The following is a 26,380-nucleotide window of genomic DNA, read 5'->3' as shown; positions in this document are numbered from 1 at the left end:
GGATATAAGGTGTAAGAAATACAACATTAAGATGCTGGATAAGAAAAGAAATGCATGGAAAGTCGTGACAGAAGACTTCAATGCTTCGAGTGACGGAAAACGCAGTGAAGAACAAGTTAAGATTCTGTATAAGGACTTAAAAGCGAAGACGGAAGCAAAGCAGAAAATCATGGACACGCGGGAAAAATTAAAACTGATGGTGGTTTCTTCATACAGATGGCCTACATCCACAGCGAAATTTTCCCATTTTCACACCAGGCAAATGCTGGGTCTGTAGGCCCTACCTTAAGGCCACGGCCGCTTCCCAATCCCTAGGCCTTTTCTGCCCTATCGTTGCCATAAGACCTTCTGTGCCGGTGCGACGTTAAGCAAATTGAAAAAAAAATACCTCTCCCGATTTCTGAAAAGTTCACCGTTGTCACCGAGAGGGCAATAAATGGGAATATGCGCGCAGTCACAGTCAATTGCACCCACGATGTGTGGAAACCTGCCAACGTGAAGAATATCCTTTTATTTTCCGAACGATCATCATCATTTGCAGGCGTACCTCCCTCTTAGCCTCAACTAGTGCTTTAACCACGCGATGAAAGATACGGCTAGCAGTTGTGCGGTAAACGATAATTAGGTCACCGGCAACTATACTGTAATGTTCCGGTACGAAACACTCGTAGGGCACACAGCAACTGTAATTTGAGAGATACAACAAAATTAAGAATTCACCTGTAAGTGATCTCCAAGTAGATTTAGAAGGAAAGTAAAGGATTCCTTCCTAAGACCAAAAACGTTCCTGAAACTCGCCGTGTTCACATTACACGGCTCTCGCCTTTCACGCACCGTAGGCCTACGCACTATTACATTTCCCATCGTTTACTACGTCGAGATCGTCAATATAATCTAAGAAATCCATAAACACGTTTGAAACGTCTTTCCTCTCATAGACGGCACGATATTGTCATTAGTCAACAAGTCTAAACTTAGCTTACTCCATGCACGACGTGAGAGTAAATTCTAACCTATATTCGTACGTTATTTACTTCTTTAGTAATATACTACAAGATGGTGCTCTTCAACATTTTACTCTTGTAGTAATTTAGTCCAGGAGTATCTGAAAGGACTAAGATACTTCGGAAGTAATTTACTCTCGTATGGAAGTCGCCGAATGCTAACTTCAGGAGTACTTTACAACGGAAGTAGAACTTACTCTTGGTTGGTGCACGCCACCCTAATTGTATTAATGTATTATTTAAACACTCTTTGCAAAGGATGGGTTCTCTTTCCTTGGATGCCTTTATTTTAGGCTTTTCTGTTGAGATAATCATACTCATTCTGAAGAAACACTGCTAAGATTAAATACTAACTTTGTAGATCATCTTCTGTCAAAGCAATCCAATATCATTAGCAAAGCAGAAAATGTTTGAAACGTCTACTGATTGGTATTGAACCATGACGTCTTTGCCTCCAATCTTTCATTATTGAATTCATATAGGCTAAATGATTAAAAAAAAAGTAGAGGGAAAGTCCACAGCCTTGTCCTACACCGTTGTTTATTGGTTTTCGATCAGTCTGGTTCCTTTTCAATTTTACAGAAATGAGATTCGGTGTGTAGGTATTGTTTATGATCTGTTCAGAAACATTACCTTTATTTAAACATTTCCTATGTACATAATATGCACTAAATAGCACGCAGTCAAACACGAATGAAGAAATTATATTCTATTGAACAGACCGTAGAAAACAGGATTTATTAATTTACTTATTTTACGAAGTACTTTTTATCCCAAAATACTGGATATGAAAACATACAAATCGTTTTACAAGTGATAAATCTTTTCTTTCTTTGCAGATGGTGATGCAGAAGATACCAGTTGGGATTCCGATATCGACGGTGGATACGACGGTAGAGGTAAGCAAGCATATCAGTTAACAGTGGTATGGATGCGCTGCTACCGGGTAACTCTGGCAGAAAATAAACGTATTACTTTCAAGGATTATTTAGTGAAATGGTTTAAAACAAGTTCAGTCACCTTACTACGGATTTGTCGAAAAAACTCCAGTCCAGAAGCAGGTTAGGAAAACCTCAAACCCAAGGCAGCACAGAAAAGAGGCATACTAGATAAAGTGAGAAGTCAGGAAGCAGAACGAAGATCATGGATCCCAGTTTCGTATATATAAAAGATATGGCTTTTTCTCTATGTGACAGATGTTGGAACACTTTTTAGAGACGTTAAACAAACCAATCTATCTGTAGAAGGTCATAATAACTACTTGCATTATATTTGAATATTCTGAAATCATCAGAGCTTAATAAACCCGCGTATTTGCACAAGAACTTCATTGATAAATGTCATAAATATAAACGGATAGAGATTCGAACGTTCAGAAATTCGAATAAACATTATGTTCTCTTGATTTCTTTACTAGGTACAACATTGTTTCCGTCATCAAGATTAAGATCGAAATAAATAGAGTATTGAATTAGGACATACTAGTTCATTCATTCAGTTTATAAAGAACGATACTGTAGTTCATTTTCATCGAACGATTTTCCGAGTTCGTAACTATTGCATCGCAATGAGCTCCCTTTGTCAAGTTCCGTTGACACTGCTTGCGTGAAATTTTACAAGGATGGTGACAGTCGATCTGCGAAATAAATTCATATTGATTTATTGACATTACAGGTCTAATGCAGGCAGATTTTGTTTAACAATATGCCTTACGTCGCACCGACACATATAGGTCCTGTGGCGACGATGGCTGGGAGTGGGAAGAAATAGACGGTGGCCTTAATTATGGTACAGACCCAGCATTTGCATGGTGGAATATGGAAAACCCTCGGAGAACGATCTTCACGGCTACCGACAGTGGGAGATATTTTGTAGCATAATATGAATACGGAAGTTCCTGCTCGTGATGCTACATACTGGTCAGCAATTATTATTATTATTATTATTATTATTATTATTATTATTATTATTATTATTATTATTATTATTATTATTATTATTATTATTAACATTGGCTCTCTGAATTCTAGAATAGGTTGCACTCGAAATTGTTTCCATATACAAGGGAATGTATTCGATTTAAATAAATTGTAAACGAAAAGAACGTCCTCGGAGCATTTTATTACAACACTAGGAAGTACCTGATATGGTACAGCAGGTGAGTTTGTAAGAAGGTGGATTTTTCTATTTTTACATCACACTGACTTACGACAGGTCTCATGGCGACGATGAGATACGGCAGGTGATGGTGGTTTTTGTTTTAAGAGGAAGTACAACTGGGCAACCATCCTCTATTCACGCTAATGAGAGGGAAAATGGAAGGGGCCCTCCACATCGAAAAATGAAGGTATCGGCCAAAGAAAGACAAGGGCTGCGAAGGGCGTGGAAAAACTCCCTAGGCCTCGTAAACCTAATACCGTTGGGTTCGGAAAAGAACAAGAGCTATCCAAGGGAGGTCGGAAAGGATAGCTGAAGGTGAAGAGCTTGGCACAAGTAAGTGGAAGTAATACCAGGACTCAGTGGTCGCCAAGCCACGCTCCCAAGTTAAGAGCCCCTTTTAGTCGCCTATTACGACAGGCAAGGGATACTGTGGATGGCATTCTACCGCCCCCACTGGGATGGAACAGGGCTAGGTCTGGAAAGGAAGCGACCGTCGCCTTAATTAAGGTTCCGGGCATATGCCTGGTGTGAAAATTGGAAGCCGCGGACAGTCACACCGGGATATGATCCCATCTGCTGAATGCAAACTCACAGCTGTAACGGGCTAACGGGCTTTAAAAGAGTCTTTGTGGGTAACAGATAACATTCTCCAAATAGCAGTGGGCGTGACGTAATGCTAGCCGTCTTCCCAAGGCGTCGAGTCTCCGGTATATAGTCAGGTTCCATGGCTAAATGGTTAGCGTGCTGGCCTTTGGTGACAGGGGTCCCGGGTTCCATTCTCGGCAGGGTCGGGAATTTTAAGCTTAATTGGCTAATTTTTCTGGCACGGGGACTGGGTGTGTATGTGTCGTCTTCATCATCATTTCACCCTCATCACGACGCGCAGGTCACCTACGGGTATCAAATCAAAAGACCTGCACCTGAACATGTCCTCAAACACTCCCGGCACTAAAAGCCATACGCCATTTCATTTTCTCTGTTATAATATTGTGGGTCTTTACCATTCCTTTACCATTACCTTCCAGTCAGCTGCTACTCATGCAAAGAACTCTCACGTCACACGAATAACACTTCTTGTGTATGCGCAGTGCATGCGCATCTTGAAATGCAGTGGACATCAGAAGCCTTTGCCTGTCATTACAGCAGATATCCAATCCAAGTTTGTTTAGATGCAGATAAGTAGAGTATTGAATTAAGACATACTAGTTCATTCATTGAGGAAAGCAACGGGAAACTACCTCACTCCTCATTTCCCTAGTACGCCTCTTCAGTGATGCCTAGGCCATCTATGACAGCTGATGGCAGAGCTGTTCAGAATCCCACCAGCGGAATCGCTGACGGACTGAACATACAGTTCATTCATTCAGTTTATAAAGAACGATACTGTAGTTCCTTTTCATTGAACGTTTTGCTATGTTACCTCGTATCCACCCGCATTGCTGACTTGTGAATAACTAAGTCTTCGGGCCTCGGGGATTCATGTTGGTTTCCCAGCCGAATCGTAGTATTGTAATCGAGAATCCTTTGCTAAGCGAATGGGTGCTAGTATTATCCGAACATATTTTATTGTATTTATTTAATACGTTTACCCTCTGGGGTTGGCTTTTCTCCCGAACTCAGCAAGGAATCCCACCTTTACCGCCTCAAGGGCAGTGTCCTGGATCGAGAGGCATTTGGATACAACTGGGAAGAAGGACCAGCTATGTTGAACAGTGGCCTTGTTCTGGATGGGAAGATTGGAAGGGATAGACAAGAAAGAGGGAAGGAAGCGGCTGTGGCCTTAAGTTAGGTACCATCCCGGCATTTGCCTGGAGGAGAAGTGGTAAACCACAGAAAACCACTTCCAGGACGGCTGGGGTGGGAATCGAACCCACCTCTACTCAGTTGACTTCTCGAGGCTGAGTGGACCCCGTTCCAGCCCTCGTACCACTTTTTAAATTTCGTGGCAAAGCTGGGAATCGAACCCGCGCCGTCGGGGGTGGTAGCTAATCACACTAACCACTACACCACAGAGGCGGACCACGACATATTTACTTCTTCAAAATACGATTGCACTACGACGAGACGGGGTTAGTGTTTGTTAATCGCAACAGGTAGAGAACCGCGGGGCAAGCAATGGTCATGGAAGTGTAGAACTACAGTTTGAACATGATTCTCACATTACAGACAGGACAAGTTTGATTTTACATGCAAAGTACAGGGCGAATTCGGAATGGAATATGCACTGATCATTCATGGGCTAGTGACGTTAGAGCGAAAAGAACTACTGTATCACCAACGACTGGCTCCATTGCTAAATGGTTAGCGTGCTGGCCTTTGATCACGCGGGTCCCGGGTTCAATTCCGAGCAGGGTCGCTCCTCAGTTCTAATCACGTAGGCTGAGTGGACCTCGAACCAACCCTGAGGTCCAGGTAAAATTTCCTGACCTGGCCGGGAATCGAACCGGAGTCTCCGGGTAAGAGGCAGACAAGCCACGGGGCCGGCAAGGACTGACTAACTGAGTAGTCATATTTACCGCGCTACTATAAATGGAGACTGAGCACACGCAGTAGTTCATGACATGCCCGAGTGCAAATTGTATTTTCAAGCGCGTAATACCCTCCATTACCCTAACATGCAGCTTCGTACACACGATATGCGCCTCCCATTCTCGCCGGGGGTTCTGTCTCACAAGAGCAAAACCAAACCAGACAATTTATATTATAATTAGAGTCAAAATAACAACCTGGGCCTTTCCGTCAGTCAACGCATGATACAGATCCAAATTGACCTTCGCGAGAGGTCAAAAAATTGTCATAAGAATAAAACAATAGTGTTTATCGATGGCTTTCTTTAAAAACCTCGTAAGTCCGAATACTATTCCTATCCATTATATTCCTTAAGACTGGTCACGCCTCCCAGTCCCATATTTATATTCAGTCCAAAAGAATAATTTTCGTTATGGTCATTTTCCTCTGCCAATTTGTAAAGGAAAATGAACCTTAAATAAATTATACTGTAGGAATGTGCAAATTTGCCATGCAATCAACATACCTACAATTCGGTACGTTAAGGTCCATTTTCCTTTAGACTTTAGCAAAAGGAAAATGAACACAGCAAAAATTACTCTGATGGACTGCATACAAATATATGACCGGGAGGCGTGGCCAGTCTTAAGGGATATAATAGGTAGGAAGAACATTTGGACATACGAGGTTTTAAAAGTTAGCCATCGTTATTTTTCGTCCCACTAACTACTTTAACGGGTTTTTCGGAGACGCAGAGGTACCAAAGTTTTGTTCCGCAGGAGACCTTTTATGTGTTCAGCTCCTTGGCTGGCCTTCTTTACAATTCCTGGCCAGGGCACTCTCTGGTTGAGACGAGGAGTGTGTGTTCTAATATATTTCATCTAGGGCTACAGTACACAGCACACTATCATCCACCACAGAGACAGTCCCCCCTGGCGGCCATCATCGTTAAGGTGTCAAGTCCATTTGAACTGACACCGTAATTAGCCATATCGAGTCCCGTTAACGGGAGGGGGGGGGGGTCATCACAACCATAATATTGGTAGGGGAGGGAATGAACTACAATATGGAGCGAGAGCATATGACAATGTTGAAGTGATTCGTCCATCGGATTGGAACATTAACCCTGAGCAGACCGTTTGGTGCTATTCGACAGGAGTACGCTATGTGCCAACACAAAACTACACCCTCTCCCTACTTCATTATCTTACAACCAGACGCGCAGGTCGCCTATGGGCGTCAAATAGAAAGACCTGCACCAGGCGAGCAGAACTGTCGTCGGACACTCCCGGTATACGCTAAACAATTAGTGCCAGGAAGGGCACCCGGCCGTAAAACTGAGACACGGGCACGTCAAGTGCGAAACCCCCATAAACTGGTAAAAATGCCACGATGTATATTATAGTCAGAGTCAATAACAACCTGAGCTTTTCGGTCGGTCAACGCTCGATAGAGCTGAAATGAACCTTCATGATTAATAAAAAATATTATTTTAAATGCTCATAAGATTATAACAATATTACAGACTGATTTTTGTCCCACTAACTACCGACACGAGCATAATCAGCTACCTCTGGACGAGCCGGGATCGAACCCCGCCAACTTGAATTCAGAAGGCCAGCGCTTCTACCACCTGATCCCCCATCCTGGCTCGAGCAAAGTAATTCTGCCTCCTTGTTTAACGTCACTCCGATTGTTATAAATTTTAAGAGACGTCTAAGTGTAAGAATTGTGCCCCGCAGTAGCTCATTAGACCCTAGTGATGTCAACCGTGAAAAAACCTAAGATGTCACAGAGAGAACACAAAACTGGAACAGGCGGATAATTTCAAGTATGCTTTTTGAAACATAGTAACATTCCAAAAGTCATACGATACCCGTCTAAAAACGTGTAGGACCCCCTCTAGCTCGGTGAACTCCAGTAACTCGACATGGCAAGGACTCCTCTGGAGAGATGAGCCATGCTGACTGAATAGCTTCCCGAAGTTCTCTGGTATTTTCAGCTGCTAAATCTTGGGAGTGAATGGATCTCTCCACCACATCCCATAAATGCTCTCTTGGTTTCAAGTCGAGGGAACGTGCTGGCTACTGCATTCGGTGGATCTGTCCAGAATGCTCGTCGAACATTATCCTGCTGGGACATCCTATTTTTGTCAGGATACATGAAGTTCATGAACGGCTGTAAATGATCACTAAGAAAATCATTGTGGCTGTTACCATATAGTATTGTGGATACAAATACAGGCGGACAAAACTCATGCCATGTGAACACACCCCACACCATTACGGAGCCACCACCATCCCCCACGCGGTGCCTTGTTGATAAATGGGATCCATAGTTTCATGGGGTTTGCGCCATGCCCGACTCTGCCGTCGGCCCGAAACAACCTGAATCGTGACTCATTGGACCAGGTCACATGTTTCCATTTCTTCAGGGTCCAGTTAGCAACTTCATGAGCCCTATTGAGGTGGTGTCATGCTGTTAACAGCGGCATTCTGGTAGGTCTTCTGCTTCTGTATCCCATCGAAGTTAAAGAACGTCGCACTTATCTGACACGCCTGACAACTCTTGCAGTGAATTTGGATGTAATTTGGGCAGAAGTGTTCGTGCTCCGTTAGCATGGAGAATTGCTACCCAAACTCAACCGGTTACGATCCTCAAGTAACGTTGGACGGCCAATGTAAGTAATGGATCGTAATGCCTTGGTGTTGATATTCTCTATATAGACGTGACGCCATGGATCGAGGTATACTGAAAGTCTTTGGGGCAGATGACATAGATGTTAGGCCCCCTTTAAACAAGCACCATCATCATCTGAAAGTCTCCATAACTTAGGATATTAAATGTCCCAAATTTGGCACCTTCAATCATGGCCCGTTCGAATTCTAATAACTCACTCGCCTTGTCATGAGCATGAAAACAACAACCAATCCGATGGACAAGACTGCTGTACCTATTAATAACTGAAACTGGTTGAGGCCGTACAACGTCGTGCTAGTGCAGTAGCACCACTACTTAATCAGTTACATTGCGGTTTCCCATGACTTATAGCATGTCGGTTTACAGCATTTTCAACCAGTATGGTAGAATAGTAAGCAAAATAGAACCAAGGTGTGACAAAGCTAATGTAATGATCTAGCAGTTACGACCAACAGTATTCTCTGTAAGAAAGAAGTGAGTTGTCGGACGAAATCATCTTTACATCGCTCCGTTTGCGATACGGAAGTGAAAGCTGGGTGGACTCGGGGTTCGTAAATTGGAAGTAACAGACAGGAAAGTAGCTGGTACAACAAGCAGGTGAGAACAATGGCAGGGGGCACTCCCAATGCGGAGATAAAGGCTAAGATTGGAATGAACTCACCGGATGAAGTTGTACGAATTAACCAGCTTCGTTGGTGTTATTCGAAGCAAATGGAGGATAGATTAACTACGAGAATAATGGACTCGGCAGAGGCAACCCAAGGCGCCGATGGCTGGACTCAGATTGTAGTTATTTAGAGGTAAGGGTGTCGAACTAAATGAAGCGACAGAGATAGAGGATTAACGATGTGAGTTAATTCATAGAAAGCTTGCATACTGAACGCTGAAAGGCATAACAGTCTATAATGAAGATGGATGGATGTAAGTTCTTTTGCGTGCCGGAAGCCAACGACAGAGTTGTCCTATTTAAATACTCTCAAATGTCATCGACTTCAGGCAGGGTCAAACCTGCATTTGGGCGATAATCTGCTATGCTAACAGAAAAATGATGATCAATATTAGTTTTTTTTTGCTAGGGGCTTTACGTCGCACCGACACAGATAGGTCTTATGGCGACGATGGGATAGGATAGGCCTAGGAGTTGGAAGGAAGCGACCGCGGCCTTAATTAACGTACAGCCGCAGCATTTATGTGGTGTGAAAATGGGAAACCACGAAAAACCATCTTCAGGGCTGCCGACAGTGGGAATCGAACCCACTATCTCCCGGATGCAAGCTAACGGGAGATAGTTCATAAATCGGCCAACTGACCATTGTAATCCATATAACAGCAGCAGCCTTAAGAGCGCTTTTCCAAAATAAAGTAATGTGCTTCAAGAAAATACTATTCTTCTTCTGCTTCATCCATTCCCTTTTCCAGATTCTCTCTGTGTAGGGCAGTGTACCAAATCCCTCCACTTTGCTCGAACTTTTCTCCACTCCCCTTCTAGCACTAAGTGCTATCGACTCCTCTAGTTCCAATACACTCTATTACAGAGCTCCTCCATCTTATCCAAGGCCTCTTTGCAGTCACTGTATCCATATATTTTCCCACTGGAATTCTTTCCTGTAGCATTCTTGTCATGTGTCCAAGCCAATGAGCTTTGCAGCGTGAATCTCTTCTTGAAGTTTACAAACTCTCACTCTTCTCCTTATTTCGTATTCTATCTTGTTTTGTCTTTTCTTGTATGCTCCTTTAGAAACTCATTTCGGCTGCTTGGGTCCTACTTTGGTTCCGCATACCCAGAGTCAGGGGTGTTGAAGCACAGGTTAATATTGTTCTAAAACAGGACAAGGATAAAACCTTGCACTTCATTGGCACATCATTGTTCCATACAATGTCTCTCAACACACTAGTATAAGCTTGCAAATTCCTGTATACTTAAATTAATTTTTCCAACCTGTGGCGTTACGCTGCTCTTTCTCTACTTTAAGAGGTTAATTTCCTACTTTTATTATACCCCTACCTATTCTGTTATCCCTCGTCATGATCAAATTCTTGCTTTTTGCACCCCTAATATTTATTCCAAAAATTCTTATCTCCTTATTCCATAAATCAACTTATGTCTGTGTGTAATAAGTCTATACCTCGGATTTTTAGGTGGTATTAGGTTAGAATGCAAAGTAATTTGGTTTGTAGGAAGTGTGATGCAACCCGTTGTACCATAGTGTAGGAAGAGTAGCATAAATTCAAGGAGTTCTACTGTATAGGGTGTACTCCTAATATCTATGCAAATCTCATAGCATAACCGTTGTACAGTGTAGGGTATACTTGTTACTCGTAAGTTTGCATTCTAACCTATCAGTACCTAATAATCCGGACTCTAGTAATAACAGTAACGGTAATGATATGACCATTCAAAGAAGAAGAGCTGTCGTTCCACGAGATATTTTGAGCTTATTCGTTTAAAGCTTCCGTGGTTTGATATCCCTCGGACATCCTGGAAAAGCAGGTTCCATTCACAACTGGACACAATATTGAAGACATTGTTGTAGGTTGAGGATTTGTGCGTAGGAATAGCGCGCAGTGTAATGGAATATTCTGAAAATTTTGAGTCGATTTCCAAATGCCTGAGTTATGCTCCTAAAATTGCGTATACATTTCTACGCGACTGTTTTTAATTACTGTACTTTGTTACACTGGTCGTACGTAACTTTACACCGCCATGCATTGTTTCCTGCTTTAATGTCTTTCATTATTATGAAATGTTTTATTTGATATAATTTCTTGTAATTGTTCGTTGTATAATGTTTGTTTTAACTTCGTAATAATAATAATAATAATAATAATAATAATAATAATAATAATAATAATAATAATAATAATACGGTACTCTGTTTTCCTCATTACGAATAATAATGGCGTGTGGGCTACGGAGAGGCGTGGTGCAGGTCTTTCGAACTGACGTCCATCGGCGACCTGCACGTCTCTGAGGATGGGGCCCTACCTAGGAAGATGATAATGATGACGATGATGATGATGCTTGTCTTTTAAAGGGCCCTAACATCTAGGTCATCGGCCCCTAATGGTACGAAATGATACAAAATGTAACGACACTTTAAAAGTCCAAAATTATCCACTAACCAGAATTCAAAACGTGATGATGAAGAATGGTTGAATATGAATTTAAAACGATCAGTGGATCCGACCCGCAATGCCCCGCCTTCCCAGAAACTAGCGTTAAACAATGGTATTACTGACCAAGGGACTGCTTCCAAAAAACAATACTAAATCGATGATGTTTCTTTTCTAAAAGGGTCCAAAATCCAGGTCATCGGCCCCTCATAATGGTGATTATCGCTAGGAAAGTAGAACCATGGTATTTGTCATGTTGCGGTACTAATCAAAAGTAGCGTAGACTCACGGTGTTCCACACATTATGGTACTACTCACAAGTATTTACGTCGCACAGGTAACGCAGACCTATGGTGTTTCTCATACAACGGCGACACTCATAGGCAACGCAAACCCATGTTGTTCCTCACTTAGGTGTACTAATCATGGGCAACGTAATCCCGTGGTGTTCCGCATTCAGTGGTACTAATCACAGGTACCGTAAACCCACAGTGAACCACTCTCTGCTGCTACTAATCACAAAATTGAGTACCTAACATAGTGGTACTAATCACAAGTAAACCGGGCGAGTTGGCCGTGCGCGTAGAGGCGCGCGGCTGTGAGCTTGCATCCGGGAGAAAGTAGGTTCGAATCCCACTATCGGCAGCCCTGAAAATGGTTTTCCGTGGTTTCCCATTTTCACACCAGGCAAATGATGGGGCTGTACCTTAATTAAGGCCACGGCCGCTTCCTTCCAACTCCTATTCCTTTCCTATCCCATCGTCGCCATAAGACCTATCTGTGTCGCGCGACGTAAAGCCCCTAGCAAAAAAAATCACAAGTAAAGGCTACCCATGGCGTTCCCCGGATGATGGTACTAATCACAAGTAGTTCCATGATTCTGATTCAATCATCCCTTAGTCGTCCCTTTTAGTCGCCTCTTACGACAGTTAGGGGATACCGTGGGTGTATTCTTCGTCTGCGTCCCCCACCCACAGGGGACTACCTAGAAAGAAATCTAATGTTGAAGGGGACACAATCCGCAATCCATAAGCCAGAGAAGTTAAGAAGTCATGTTTTAATTGTCAAGTGTGAGCTATAGTTCGACACCTGAGCCGATCTTCTGCTAGTCTGAGTGAGATTTGAAGATGTTTCACGGTGAAGTATTTAATTTGGTCTGGCCATCTAAACGGTGTTCCACTCCGTTCTTCTCCGTAATAATAATAATAAGAAGAAGAAGAAGAAGAAGAAGAAGAAGAAAAAGAAGAACTCATAAATCACGGCGAAGGACCTGTAAAAGTTATCGCCGGGATTGGAAGAAAGCCACACATCGAAAGACTACTTCTGATGTAAACAAACATTGCTAAGCAGTGAATTAAAAACGGACACAACAGACTGTATTGAAATAGGCCACACTTCCACAACTAATCATGATAACAAAGAACGCGGGAGGTCATGTCAGCCTTGAAGAGTTATTGGCATTTGCATGTCTTTAACTTATCACACAGGCGATAGAGCAGCTTCAGGTCTGACACGCTGCCATCAAAGCAGCATTATTCAACAGAGCGTGCGTCAACGAAATCAAACAGCTTCAGAGAAGTAGAAGCCTCGGGTTATTTTGCAAATAATGCTTAAGTGCCTGAATTCTGTCAGTTTCTTATATCAACAAAGCTTTTTTTTATGTCTTACCGAACTGTTAAACGTTTACATGGAAATGATTTACTTAATTTCGGGCAAAACACACGAGAGTTCTTTCCATGTAAAGACGCAACATTTGGGCGTGTGTTACAATAAAATAAGTGCTGCACAAAGAGCTTTAAAAGCCTTCAGTTACAAAACGAGTAAAAACGGAGATCACAGCAGCAAAGGGCCATGCATCTGAACTTTCTTACAAATAAAAGAGTCTGCAACTTTGACAAGAGATTGCATTCGATATAAGGTTCCCACGCAATGTTTTTTTTTTCCCCTTTGACAGCTCCTTCATCATGTGCTACTTAATTCAAAGTCAACCGAATAGGCCTGGATGCAAGTACAAAATTGCCACCTGTTGACGACACTGAGAAAAAATGTTTGCCTTCGCGTAAATCAATACATCACCCACGTCAAGGTATACTTGTGAACAGTTTTTAAAAGCACCGGAGAAGAACGATCGAAATCTACTCATGGAAGTAAATACAAAGAAAGGTCATAAGGCCTGTAAGAGGTATCCATGAGGTTCCTTGAACAAGGTCTTTCTTTCTTCCTCCACCGTGGGTGAACTCAGCCCACTTTTTACGCCCAGATGCCCTTCCATATTTCAACCCTATGTGGAGGGATGAATTCAACAATTAAGTGTTTCTGTCATGGTTATGGCAGTGCAAATGAATTTATGGGTATTAAAACAGACATGGACACTCAGATCTCGGGCCCGATGGATTCATTATACGTGATTAAAATACCCAGTACCCTCTGAATCGTAGCCAGAGCAATCACAATCAAGGAGTCAGACTTTCTTTTTAGAAATTCTCAGAATATAGGAGTTAGATAGAGTTAGCATTCTGGGAGACCATACGTTGGAGACGTCGCGAATAATCTCAAAGAGTGAAAGCAACTTGAGAGGGGGATTTACCCTCAGTTTTCCCTCCCTGCAACAAGTATAGAAATCTCGATTAACCGAGGTTCCGTGTTATCCGAGTCTCAATCCAAATAAATAACTATCGCGTTTCAGTCAGTTCCAAGCAATTCAATTGTTTCACAACTCGAATACAACCACTCTCTTCTAATCGGTCTGTCTGTTAGGTCATCAGCCCAGAGGCTGGTTGGATCCTCAAATAGCACTACCAAATGTTATTCGGTTATAAGGAAGCCCCAAAAACCAATGGCAGCACCAAAATGAGGCAAGATGAGAAGTGAGGTAGTTTGCCATTGATTTCCTCACTGGGCCAGAAAGTACTATTGCAGCACGACTGACCCTATGAGCAGCACCTTTCATAACACTCAGATGCACTAGTCGTGCTCTGAATGTCATTACTCAGCACTACCCATACCCCAGCAGCTTCCATATTGTCACAGCCATGGATGTTGACTGGGACTTCGGTGGAAGCTACACTTTACTCTGGCCTGTATCAAATTGAAAGCGCAACACAACGACTCCTTTGTTTCGATGCTCGAGTCTTATCACTAACCGCTATCCAATTCCTGTTTCGCGGCATTATTTCTCAGAACTGTAATCGTAAGATGTCCATTCTATTTAGCCCCATGAGTAAAGAGTTGATTACCGAGCTCGATAGCTGCAGTCGCTTAAGTGCGGCCAGTATCCAGTAATCGGGAGATCGTGGGTTCGAGCCCCACTGTCGGCAGCCCTGAAGATGGTTTTCCGTGGTTTCTCATTTTCACACCAGGCAAATGCCGGGGCTGTACCTTAATTAACGCCACGGCCGCTTCTTTCCAATTCCTAGACCTTTCCTATCCCATCGTCGCTGTAAGACTTATCTGTGTCGGTGCGACGTAAAGCAAATAGCAAATAGCAAAAAAAAAAAAAAAAAGAGAGTTGGTTGCATGTCTAAACAAAACACAATTTTCAGTAGCGATCAGTTTTATATCCAAGTTGTTGGTTATCCGAGGTAGTCTTGGTCCACATTAACTCGGACAACCAAGACTCTACTGTACCTAGATAGTAACTTACACAAAGGTGTCTCTCTTATACTTGGCCACAAACTACTGCATGCACTAATTAATCAAAAGTTTCTTACTTGAAACGGCAATCGGACTGTCCCTGTAACACAATTTTCATAGTGGGCATTAACAGAGGAAGAAAGGATCACCCTTCGCTTTTTTTTTTTTTTGCTAGTTGCTTTACGTCGCACCGACACAGATAGGTCTTATGGCGACGATGGGGGACAGGAAAGGGCTAGGAGTGGGAAGGAAGCGGCTGTGGCCTTAATTAAGGTACACCCCCAGCATTTGCCTGGTGTGAGAATGGGAAACCACGGAAAACCATTTTCAGGGCTGCCGATAGTGGGGTTCGAACCTACTATCTCCCGAATACTGGATACTGGCCGCACTTAAGCGACTGCAGCTATCGAGCTCGGTCCCTTCGCTTTCATGACATCTCTAATTCTGCCGGGGAAACATTTTACCAGGTGACTGAACGTCTCTGGAATGAAGTCATTCCATTCTTCCCAAAAATCTGCATCCAGAGCAGTTCATGATGTGTCTTTGGAATTGAAATCAACGTTGCAATTCATCCCAAAGTTGTTTTATGAGGTACATATCAGAGCCCAAAGGACGTTAGTCCATTTTCGGAATTTTACAAACCACAAACCAACTCTGAACAGATGCAATAAGGAATACAGTCATAATCGAACGGGGTTTTGCCGTAAATACTATGCAACTGGTCAAAATTTCCTAATTCAGGGCATTTTAGATTTCCCAGCAGAGTTTAGAAAGGGACAAGGCCATTCCATAAAGGACACCGTCACAATGTTATGCCATTTCACTGCTGGCGCTAACATATCCAATGAGGCATTGTTTTCCAAATATCTACCTAAATACTTCCATTGGACTGCTACATGATATAGCATGATTCTGCACTCCAAATGGCGCGTCTCTAGTGTCACTGTCCACTGGCGTCGCTCTTTAAACCACTTCAGGCAGTGCTTAGCGTTCTCGGAAGAAATACTTGATACATAAGTCAGGAAACCTCAGTTCTTTTAACTCTGAGGCCCACGGCAGGCGAGTGTAGCGTGTTTGAAGACATCACATTTCCTCGAGAAACAATTCTCTTATTTTGAAAATAATCACACTCCATGAATGTAAAATGTCCATGAGTCTAACGCTAGGTAGAAAAAGCAGTAGCATTCCATTAAAAAAAATCAAATGTAGCACCATTATCTGGGCAGATGTTGACACATTGGAAAAATACTGCCAAATAAAATATTTCTTGCATACTACAGGATTGCTTTTATCGTAATTACAAAGTGATACAAAGTAAAATCACGAACAGTATTGCTTACTATACCTAGCCTAGTGGATCACATATTATCTAAACTAATCTAATCGAATTAATCTAATCTGTTATTTTTGGCTTGGGCTTACAAGGCATCCAGTTCAGTTCTGTAACACATTACGGCAGTTCTGTTTTGATATTATCAATGAGAAAACAGCAAACTTAATTAGGTCCTTTGTGGACAGTATCTTCATGGTGTACGTAAATTTTTGACTAACAATAAATAAATGGCGTATGGCTTTTAGTGCTGGGATGTGTCCGAGGACTCGGATCGCCAGGTGCAGGTCTTTTGATTAGACTCCCGCAGGCGACCTGCGCGTCGTGATGAGGATGAAATGATGATGGAGACGGCACATACACCCAGCCCCCGTGCCAGGGGAATTAACCAATTATGGTTAAAATTCACGAACCGGCCCTGAATCGAACCCGGGACTCCTTTTTACGAAAGGCCATCACGCTAACCCTTTAGCCATGGAGCTTGACAAAGTTTTGGCTCATTGTTCTTTATATCTGTGACGCAGAATGCATTAATGCGGAGCTGGCGTATATAAAATGCTCCCTGAAATGCAAATATTCTGCATGTATTCAGAACACAAAGCAGCCACACTATTATTTTCTGCACACTTCTACTTTACTGCTTCCATTAATTTGTAATTATTATACAAATTTTCCAATTGTACTTTAACACAAATTAAAATTTTGTAAACAACTACTGTTAAGGAATGTTTAATACTCGTAGCTAAACAATAACAATACATTTCTTTCCTTGGAAGATAGATAAATTACTAGCGTAAAATTTCGTACAGAAATTCCTATCATGCAATAACAACATGAGACCGCAAAGTTTAAAAAATATCGAGCAGCAACAGTAAACTCTATCATCTTGGTCTTTTTATGGGAAGTAAGCAAATACCGGGGCTTAGTATTGAACTAACTGAAGACGCTCCTACCATTCTGATCCTAAATTCGCTTTATGCTTCTCCTGTAAAATTTGCAATTTTGTTTTAATGTTGTTTATGCATCTACCTATTCAACTGTCATATATCAATGCTAGTCGTGAATTATTTTAAAAATATTGTCGTATTTTATTTTATGAAATACTTCCTCTCATGCAGAGGCTGCCTTGCGACAAAGTATACTTAACATTTATTTTTAGAAGCGAAATAGATATACTGTACTTTAGAAATGTTGAAGGTAACCTAACTTTAACAGTGATTTCTTAGAATTATCAGTGAGCCCCTTAAGGGTATGATGCACTGAAAACAAAAGCATTATATTTCCGAGATGTACTGTTATATATATTGCATAGTCTGTGAAGTGGTGAATTTTGATGGCGGATGTTATAACATTAAATAGTGAATTTGGGCGTGGCTCATGGAAATTCACGATGGAAAGGAACTCAGGAGTTTCAATTTGCGATTATTATTATTATTATTATTATTATTATTATTATTTGCTTTAGGTCGCATCGACACAGATACGTCTTATGGCGACCATTGGATAGCAAAGGCCTAGGAAGTGGAAGGAAGCGCCATGGCCTTAATTAAGGTACAGACCCAGCATTTGCCTGGTGTGAAAATGGGAAACCACGGAAAACCATCTTCAGGGCTGTCAACAGTGGGGCTCGAACCCACTATCTCCTGATTACTGGATACTGGCCTTACTTAAGCGACTGCAGCTATCGAGCTCGGTAAAGGGTACATTTAGCTGAGTATTTTGTGAGTTTGTATGTTGTTAAGACATTTTAATTACACTCCACTTAGTCATATATCTTTAGAAGACATGCCATCTATCATTTAAAATTAATACGAAAACATAGCGCCACAAATCTGGCCTTAATTAAGGTACAGCCCCAGCATTTGCCTGGTGTCAAAATGGGAAACCACGGACAACCATCGTCAGGGCTGTTGACAGTGGGGCTCTAACCCACTATCTCACAGCTGCGCGGCCCTAACCACACGGCCAACTCGCTCGGTATCAATTTGCGAAATTACTGGAATGTCCAATTTTTAAAACAATCACACTCGTGAATTTGTGAAGTCCTTGGCTCTAATACGAACCCTTTGGTAACATTACTAGAAGTGAAAACCTATTTTCGATATCTTTGATGTGAACATCTTAGCTCACTCATTCTGTATTGGCCTAATACATTTTCTCAATGATACATGATTTAAGGCAAAGGCGGACACAATTCGGCTCAAGGAGCAAGCGCTTCAGCCCAGCCAGGTGAAGGAGCAGTGTATACATTCTGACGGATGGTACGGCCTAGCAGCGGCTTGCAGTTACAACTAAAGAAAGGGCGCGCGTCAAAACAGAATTAAACGGTTTTAATAGTGCCTAATATCTCATTCTATTCAGTGTATTAGATTATGGTGAGGAAACAAAATAAGTTATTTTGTGTAAAATTGGCTATTTTGTGCATACACAAACCATGTGCTAAGTAAATGTTTAATTATATTCACTTTATTAGGTTATGCATAGGAAACAGAATTAATTATTCTGACATATGATAACTATATACTCCTTTGACTACTACCTGCAGTCATGGAAATACTCTGGAACAACATAAAAACTTGTTTAGGAATATAGCATTTTTTAAATTATTTATTATAAAGCCTTCCTCCACCTAGAGGCTTCCCGAAGGCAAAGAATAGGCAATACAGTGAAAATACATAAAACAATAAATAGTTTGTAAAGAAAATGAAAAAGATTGTGAAATTGGATCAACTTTAAGCAGTTCTAAAAAAACAATTAGTGAATTTAAAAGCTACCAAAACTTAAAATGTGTTAAGAACAACTTGATAAATAATTCCTACAAAATGTAAAATAGAATAATGATTCGGACTTGAGGCCAGTTGATCTTATTCCGATTACAGTCACAAAATGAGGGTGGACCCCCTGAGAGCGTTTAGCTCCCAGTCCAAGACTCTCACAATGAACGATCTGTACGATTGTATTTCGTAAACATAACATACTCAGCCAAGTGCAATGTTGTGGCTATGCTTACACCTTGACTTCACATATCGCCATCTAGTCTTTACAGCACAAACTGCTCTTACAGCGCTCATGGCGTTACCTCAAGGAGCGGGGCTCTCTCATTGGCTACCTACGATTTAAAGGGAAACCAACACCTTCGACAGACCACAAATGCGATTTTTCAAGTTATCTTTTTCATTCAAAATTGAACTTTCCTCTTTATAACAGTGCAAATTTTTTGTTAATATCTCAAATACTTTCGGAGTTATGACCAAAAATGTGAAGCCCTGTCACCCAAGTAGGCTCTTTATGGGTAAGCTTGATGCTCGCTTCCAGTAACTTTTGTTTTTCAGAACCGTTTCCCTGATAACTCTGAAAGAGGTTAAAGATATTAAGATGAAATTTTGCATGTATGTATATTTCATAGAGAAGAAGAATATGTACTCTACTAGAATCATTGAGCTAGCTTTATCGGTTAAGTTTTTTAAAAAAAATTAAAATGAAAATTAATGAAAAATAAATTATTTGAAAATAATTTCATGAAAAAATATTTATACTTACTGGGGATCACTGATTCTAGGACATGTTGTAGCTATAACGTTACTAATCATAATAAAAATGAATCATAGAAAAATATTCATGTGTTTGTAAATGATCAGGAAAACGGAAAAAAGTGGCCATGATACATCGCCATTTTGCATAATTAAGTTATATATATAATGCCATAGGTTTATGTGATTTCTAGATATGTAGGCATATTATTGAGGAATAATGTGTTTGTCATAGTAAGTTCCCTTTTAGTATTCGTTTCATCGCCGCAGAAAAAATGTTTAATACACTCTATTTTTCTACGTTTAAAGGTGTAGCTTCCCCCTTAAGGAAATAAAGACTTTCACAAATTACCCGATTTCAAAGTTGAACATTTGTAGTGATTCTCTTCTATCATCTCATGTAATCTTAATGTCCCACAGGGTGCATGGTGAATGGGACGCTGTACGCCGAGGGCTCCGCCATGGCCAGCTCAAGTCAATGTAACTTCTGCTACTGTATTCGCGGCCAACAGCGCTGTGTAGAACCGCAATGCTTGCTGCCCCTACAAGGCTGCAAGCCGCAGTACCAGCCGCACTCGTGTTGCCCCATACGTTACGACTGCAGTAAGTAGGAGTGTACAACAAACCTCTACAATATGTTTTACTGTAGAATCGGAGATTTGGGTACCTCATTATTATTGCAATACCTCATTTTTGGGCAGGTGAAGCTGTCGCAGCTACTACCACCCCCGCTACAGCAAAAGGGAGCTTTACTGGTGAGTACCAAAATATAAATATTAAAATGTTCTACAATGAATTTGTCTAATATTTTGGAAATACACGGCCTGACATGACGAAATTCAGATCTATGCTCATAAAATAAACCATCTGCATTTCACCGACATCACGATACATTAGCCCCCTTGGTTCCTTGTCAAAAAATCCATTTATACTGTATATACATGAACTGTTTAGACCCGATAGAGGAATGGAACGTGTTCTAGAATCTGTGGCTATGAAAATGATTCGCCAAGTTCTATGCATGAGGTCACAGGAAAACTGCTGCTTTGGAAAATATACCTACTAAAAACACTAAAGACAGGTCACTAAATTCATCTTCCTGAATAACTACTGCGTATAATATATTAAAGTACGAGTTAACCTTAAATTAAGCTCTGTGAGAGTTCAGACTATTGTCCCATTGCGAACATCCTGTCTTATTCTTTTCAATATTTACACTAATGATCAACCTACTGAGCTGAATACCTGGCATTTCCTATTTACTGACGATCTTGGTGTTAGAACTCAGACCAGATAATTTTGCGAAGTACTTCGTAGAACCCAGGCTACAGAACTGTCTAACTGATTATCCAAATATTACAGACCGAAGCCGAATCCTAGAAAGAAAAAAAACAGATTACACTATTTCATCTACATAACCGTGCTGAAATTCTCAAACTTAACATCAATTGGAAAGGAAGGAAATTTGAGTTCACCTCTGTTATCAATTATGTTGGAGTTAAGCTTGATCCGTCTCATACAGCACATTACCATTCTGACAGCACGAAAGTCACAAGACTATGCATGGTAACAGGGTCCAGCAGGGGAGCACATCCTGCAACTGTAAGAATTACAGTCTTGGCAATTCCTTTCTCTACAGCTGAGTATGTTTGTCTTGTGTTGGTCAACTTTGTCCATTCCAAGCAAGTGATGGTGTTTGTTGTTTTAAGGGGCCTAACAGCTATGCCATCGGCCCTAACGGCACGAGGTGAACGAAATGAAAATTAAAACTTCAAAATGTATCCACTGACTAGAGTCTAAAACGAATGACGATGGAAAAATTGCCGTAAAACAAAAACAAACAGTGGATCCTATTCACAATGCCGTAAGTATTGGGATGATACTTATCTAAAGGGGTCAAAAATCCAGGTCACCGGCCCCTCTAATGGTACTAATCACTGGTAAAGCAGAACCATGGTGTTCCTCCTATAGTGGTCCTAATCACAGGTAATGTGGACCCATGGTATATCACACACAATGGCACCACTCACAGGTAACACAAACCTATGGTGTTTCGCACATAACGGTAGGACTCACAAGCAACGCAGACCCATGGTGTCCTCACATACTGGGACTAATCACGAGCGCCGGTATTCCTGTGAAGTTCCTCACTTAGTGGAGCTAATCACAGGTCACGTATACTAACGGTGTTGCTCACATAGTTCTAGTAATCATAGGCAATGCAAACCCACGGTGTATCACACATTATGGTAACGCCTACAGGCAACACAAACCCATGGTGTTCCTCACATAATGGCATTACTCTCAAGCAACGCAGACCCATGGTTTTCATCACAGCGGTACTTATCACGAGCGCCAGTCAAAGCCGTAGTTTTTCTCACAAAATGGTGCCAACCACAGGCACCGTAGACCCACGGTGTTCCTTATAAAGTGGTAGTTCTCATAGGTAACGCAGACCCATTCTGAACACAGTGGAACGGACCGGTGGAATGCACACGATGGCACTTATCACAAACAACGCCCAGACCCGTACTGTTTCTCGCATAATGGTACTGCTTCTATGTAACGTAGAACCGTGGTTTTCCTCGCAAGGTGGTACTAGTCGCAAGTAACGTCGACCCACGGTGTTCCACACATAATGGTACTAATCACAAGTAATCACATGGTTCTTATATCATCCGTTGGTCGCCCCCTTTTAGTCGGCTCTTACGACAGGCAGGGGATACCGTGGGTGTATTCTTCGTCTGCGTCCCCCACCCACAGGGGGTTGTGTGTTTGGTCCACGAGAGCTATTTTATTTCGCTCAAGTCCGCCGGCAAGCCGGTTAGGACCCCCCTATCCGCCACCTGAGACGCGCCACATGGGAGTATCACCTCTCCCTCTGCTACGTCAGCGTACTAGGTTCGTGGCCAAGAAAGTGGACATTGCTTTGAACGATGCGTGTCGTGCACTTTCTGGCTGCCTCAAACCAACAAATGTCGAAAAGCTATACCACACCTGTGGCATCCATCGGAAAGTAGAAACTGAAAATGAGAAACTCAAACAAGAGGTGAACAACCGCCATCCGCTCTATGATCATGAAGTAATAAAACAGCGTCTCAGATCAAGGTGGAGTTCCATTAAAAACACCGGGACAGTTCCAGCCAGTTCCTGACAGCAATAGTCCACACTATGCGATGGCATCGGCCTACAGAAGGAACTCCAGCACACACTTCACAACCTTGGCCTCTCTGGATAAGATCTGGAACGCCTAAAGCAAGCCAAGGCTACACTCAAACGATGGGGTTATGCACAGAATGTCGAGTACGACTGTGGTGCAATTCAAGATCTTGAGCATCGACTTCACTGACCAAACTGCCTGTGGAAACCCAACTTCATTCATTACAGTAAGTGATAAAGCTATTGTGGCCACTTCATTATGCGTTAAAGGGTACTTTTTTTTTTGCTATTTGCTTTACGTCACACCGACACAGATATGTCTCATGGCGACGATGGGATAGGAAAGGCCTAGGAAGTGGAAGGAAGCGACCATGGCCTTAATTAAGGTACAGACCCGACATTTGCCTGGTGTGAAAATGGGAAACCACGTAAAACCATCTTCAGGGCTGCCGACAGTGGGGCTCGAACCTACTATCTCCCGATTACTGGATACTGGCGCACTTAAGCGACTGCAGCTATCGAGCTCGGTAAAGGGTACATTTAGCTGAGTATTTTGTGAGTTTGTATGTAATTAAGACTTTTTAATTACACTCCACTTAGTCATATATCTTTAGAAGGCATACCATTTATCATTTAAAATTAATACGAAAACACAGCGCCACAAATCTGTAGCTATAATAATACACATACACTCAAAATGGCGATTGCGAAATTGAGAAAAATAACATTTTTGAACGAAGAACTCGAACTTATAAGCATATAAGTGAGGCAAATACTGAATTCAACACGTTTTGACTTAGTTATCGCAGCACCAAAATAAATAAATAAATAAATAAATAAATAAATAAATAAATAAATAAATAAATAATATGTGATCTGCTTTACGTCTCACTAACTACTTTTACGGTTTTCGGAGAGGCCGAGGTGTCGCAATTTAGTCCCGCAATTCTTTTACGTGCCGGCAAATCTACCGATACGAGGCTGACGTATTTGAGCACCTTCAAATACCACTGGACTGAGCCAGGATCGAACCTGCCAAGTTGGGGTTAGAAGGCCAGCACCTCAACCGTTTGAGTCACTCAGCCTGACCGAAAAGAAAGAAAAATACGAGTTATATGTCATGTAAGTTACTGGAAAGAAATATCTTAAGAATATTTTGTAATATATCTAGACTTATGTTCTGCTGAGATTATATATTAGATGATAATGATACGCAGAGAAGATTCTTCTTCACAGCATTCTTTCGTAAAATGTCCATATATCACCAGGCGAGTTGGCAACGCGGTTAGGGGCACGCAGCCGTGATCTTGCATCCAGGAGATAGTCGGTTCCAACCTCACTATCGGCAGCCCTGAGGATGGTTTTCCGTGGTTTCCAATTTTCACACCAGGCAAATGCTGGAGCTGTACCTTAATTAAGACCACGGCCACTTCCTTCCCACTCCTAGCCCTTTCCTGTCCTATCGTTGCCGTAATACCTATATGACGGTGCGACGTAAAAGAAATTTTGGGCCGATGACCTAGATGTTAGGCCCCTTTAAACAACAAGCATCATCATCATCATCATCATCATCATCAAAACAAATGCTATAAAGAAAAGTCCATATATCTTTTCTGGTTCGTCCAATCCCAATAAATGTTTTTGTTCTCACATACAGCCAAATTATTTTGTTGTGAAATTTAGGGAATTACGTGGACCTATAATCATGTCATCAGATAAAACGTCACACACGACCATCTATATTAATTTCGTCAAAGTTCATAATGGCTACCTTTTGTAAGTGCTTAAATGTTTCTGCCTCTAACCTTAATGAGATCGAGAACTTCTGTGAGAATTTCAGGTTTACACTTAAAAATGCTTGGCCTAATTTTGAAAGGTTGAGCGACAAGGTAGAGGATATACTATATCTGTTTTCGCAAATAAACATATGCCTAAGAAGAGAGCGCTCGTAAGGTAAGGGCATTTGTAATGTCCTGGAGGCCCCACTTCACTCTCTTGTTTTTGCTCATAGGGGATCTAATTTGGCCCGGAGAGAAACACAGAGACCAGCACGCTTCAGTTCACTACGTGCTTCTTTTTTTGAATTGTGCGCAGATCGCTTCGTAAAAGGTGTAGCATATTTTGTAACTTGCGGCATTTTCAGGGCTATAAATTATTTCTTTAATGACAAATTTTCCGTCTTCAGTCTCTGTATTTCTGTTTCCATCCGACTGATTTCTTCTTTGGTGTTGTCAGCTATCTCTAGAATCGTGTCTGTATTCGTTGATTAGTGAAGTTCTTTTGAACCTAATGTAATAATTTCTGTGAAGAAGTAGAAAATCATAGAGAGAAGGAAATATACGGTAGTTACAGGAATAGCCTATTCACAATATTTTCGGATATTTTTCTATTCAGAATTTCAGTATAGTAATCGATGTAATGTCCATGCCACTTAGAAATATTTTGGGAGGATACAGCATTTGCCTTCAGTTTCCTTTTTTTTAATGGCAAGCCCAGCAGTTCGTTTTTTAAGTCTCGTTCATAGTTATGAGGTAAGAAATGTGCGGAGCAAATTCTCGCAGCGTTAGGGTTGATTTTATCAGCTCCTTGACACCATAATATCCATTTAACCCATATATTTCTTAAAAGCCGTGATAAGTTATATTCTCAGTTTTTTTATAGGCCATATTGTTACACTCTGCAACAGTGCAGTTATTCCTGCTTTTACTGATTTTACTACCTCCTTGCACTAAATGACAGAACGTAATCTAAACTTCACTCACACATTGTACTAATTCACTTAATAAACAATTAAACACCGGGCGAGTTGGCCGTGTGGTTAGGGGCGCGTGGCTGTGAGCTTGCATCTGGCAGATAGTGGGTTCGAATCCCACTGTCGGCAGCCCTGAAGATGGTTTTCCGTGATTTACCATATTCACACCAGGCAAATGCTGGGGCTGTACCTTAATTAAGGCCACGGCCGATTCCTTCCAACTCCTAAGCCTTTCCTATCCCATCGTCGCCATAAGACCTACCTGTGTCGGTGCGACGTAAAGCCACTAACAAAAAAAAAAAAAAAACAATTAAACAGCCGACCGGAGACCACTTACTAATATTACCGAACACGCTGCAGAAGTTTCCTCACAGTGAAGTCACAAGCTACGAGAGCAGTTAGCGCGGGAAAGCGATTCTGGCAACCCCTGGCTGGGATGTATGATGGGTGATTCATCTTTTCCCATATGAATGTTTGAGATGTATCCTTC

At 41.6% G+C, this 26,380-nt stretch overlaps 1 protein-coding gene across 1 annotated transcript in view; it reads left to right on the top strand.

Annotated features, from left to right (window-relative positions):
- The window catches only part of LOC136879364 (mucin-3A), a 187,018-nt gene that overhangs the window by 106,956 nt on the left and 53,682 nt on the right, over positions 1–26,380 (top strand). Inside the window, exons 3-6 of the mRNA XM_068229094.1 lie at positions 1,844–1,950; positions 7,675–7,852; positions 20,400–20,582; positions 20,681–20,734. Of these exons, the coding sequence (XP_068085195.1) occupies positions 1,844–1,950; positions 7,675–7,852; positions 20,400–20,582; positions 20,681–20,734 (522 nt within the window). The remainder of the gene's footprint in view (positions 1–1,843; positions 1,951–7,674; positions 7,853–20,399; positions 20,583–20,680; positions 20,735–26,380) is intronic.

Source organism: Anabrus simplex, chromosome 8, assembly GCF_040414725.1.
Source record: "Anabrus simplex isolate iqAnaSimp1 chromosome 8, ASM4041472v1, whole genome shotgun sequence".
Classification (NCBI taxonomy): Eukaryota; Metazoa; Arthropoda; class Insecta; order Orthoptera; family Tettigoniidae; genus Anabrus; species Anabrus simplex.
Note: the sequence above shows the minus strand (reverse complement) of the source record. Positions and strands in the feature narration are given on the sequence as shown.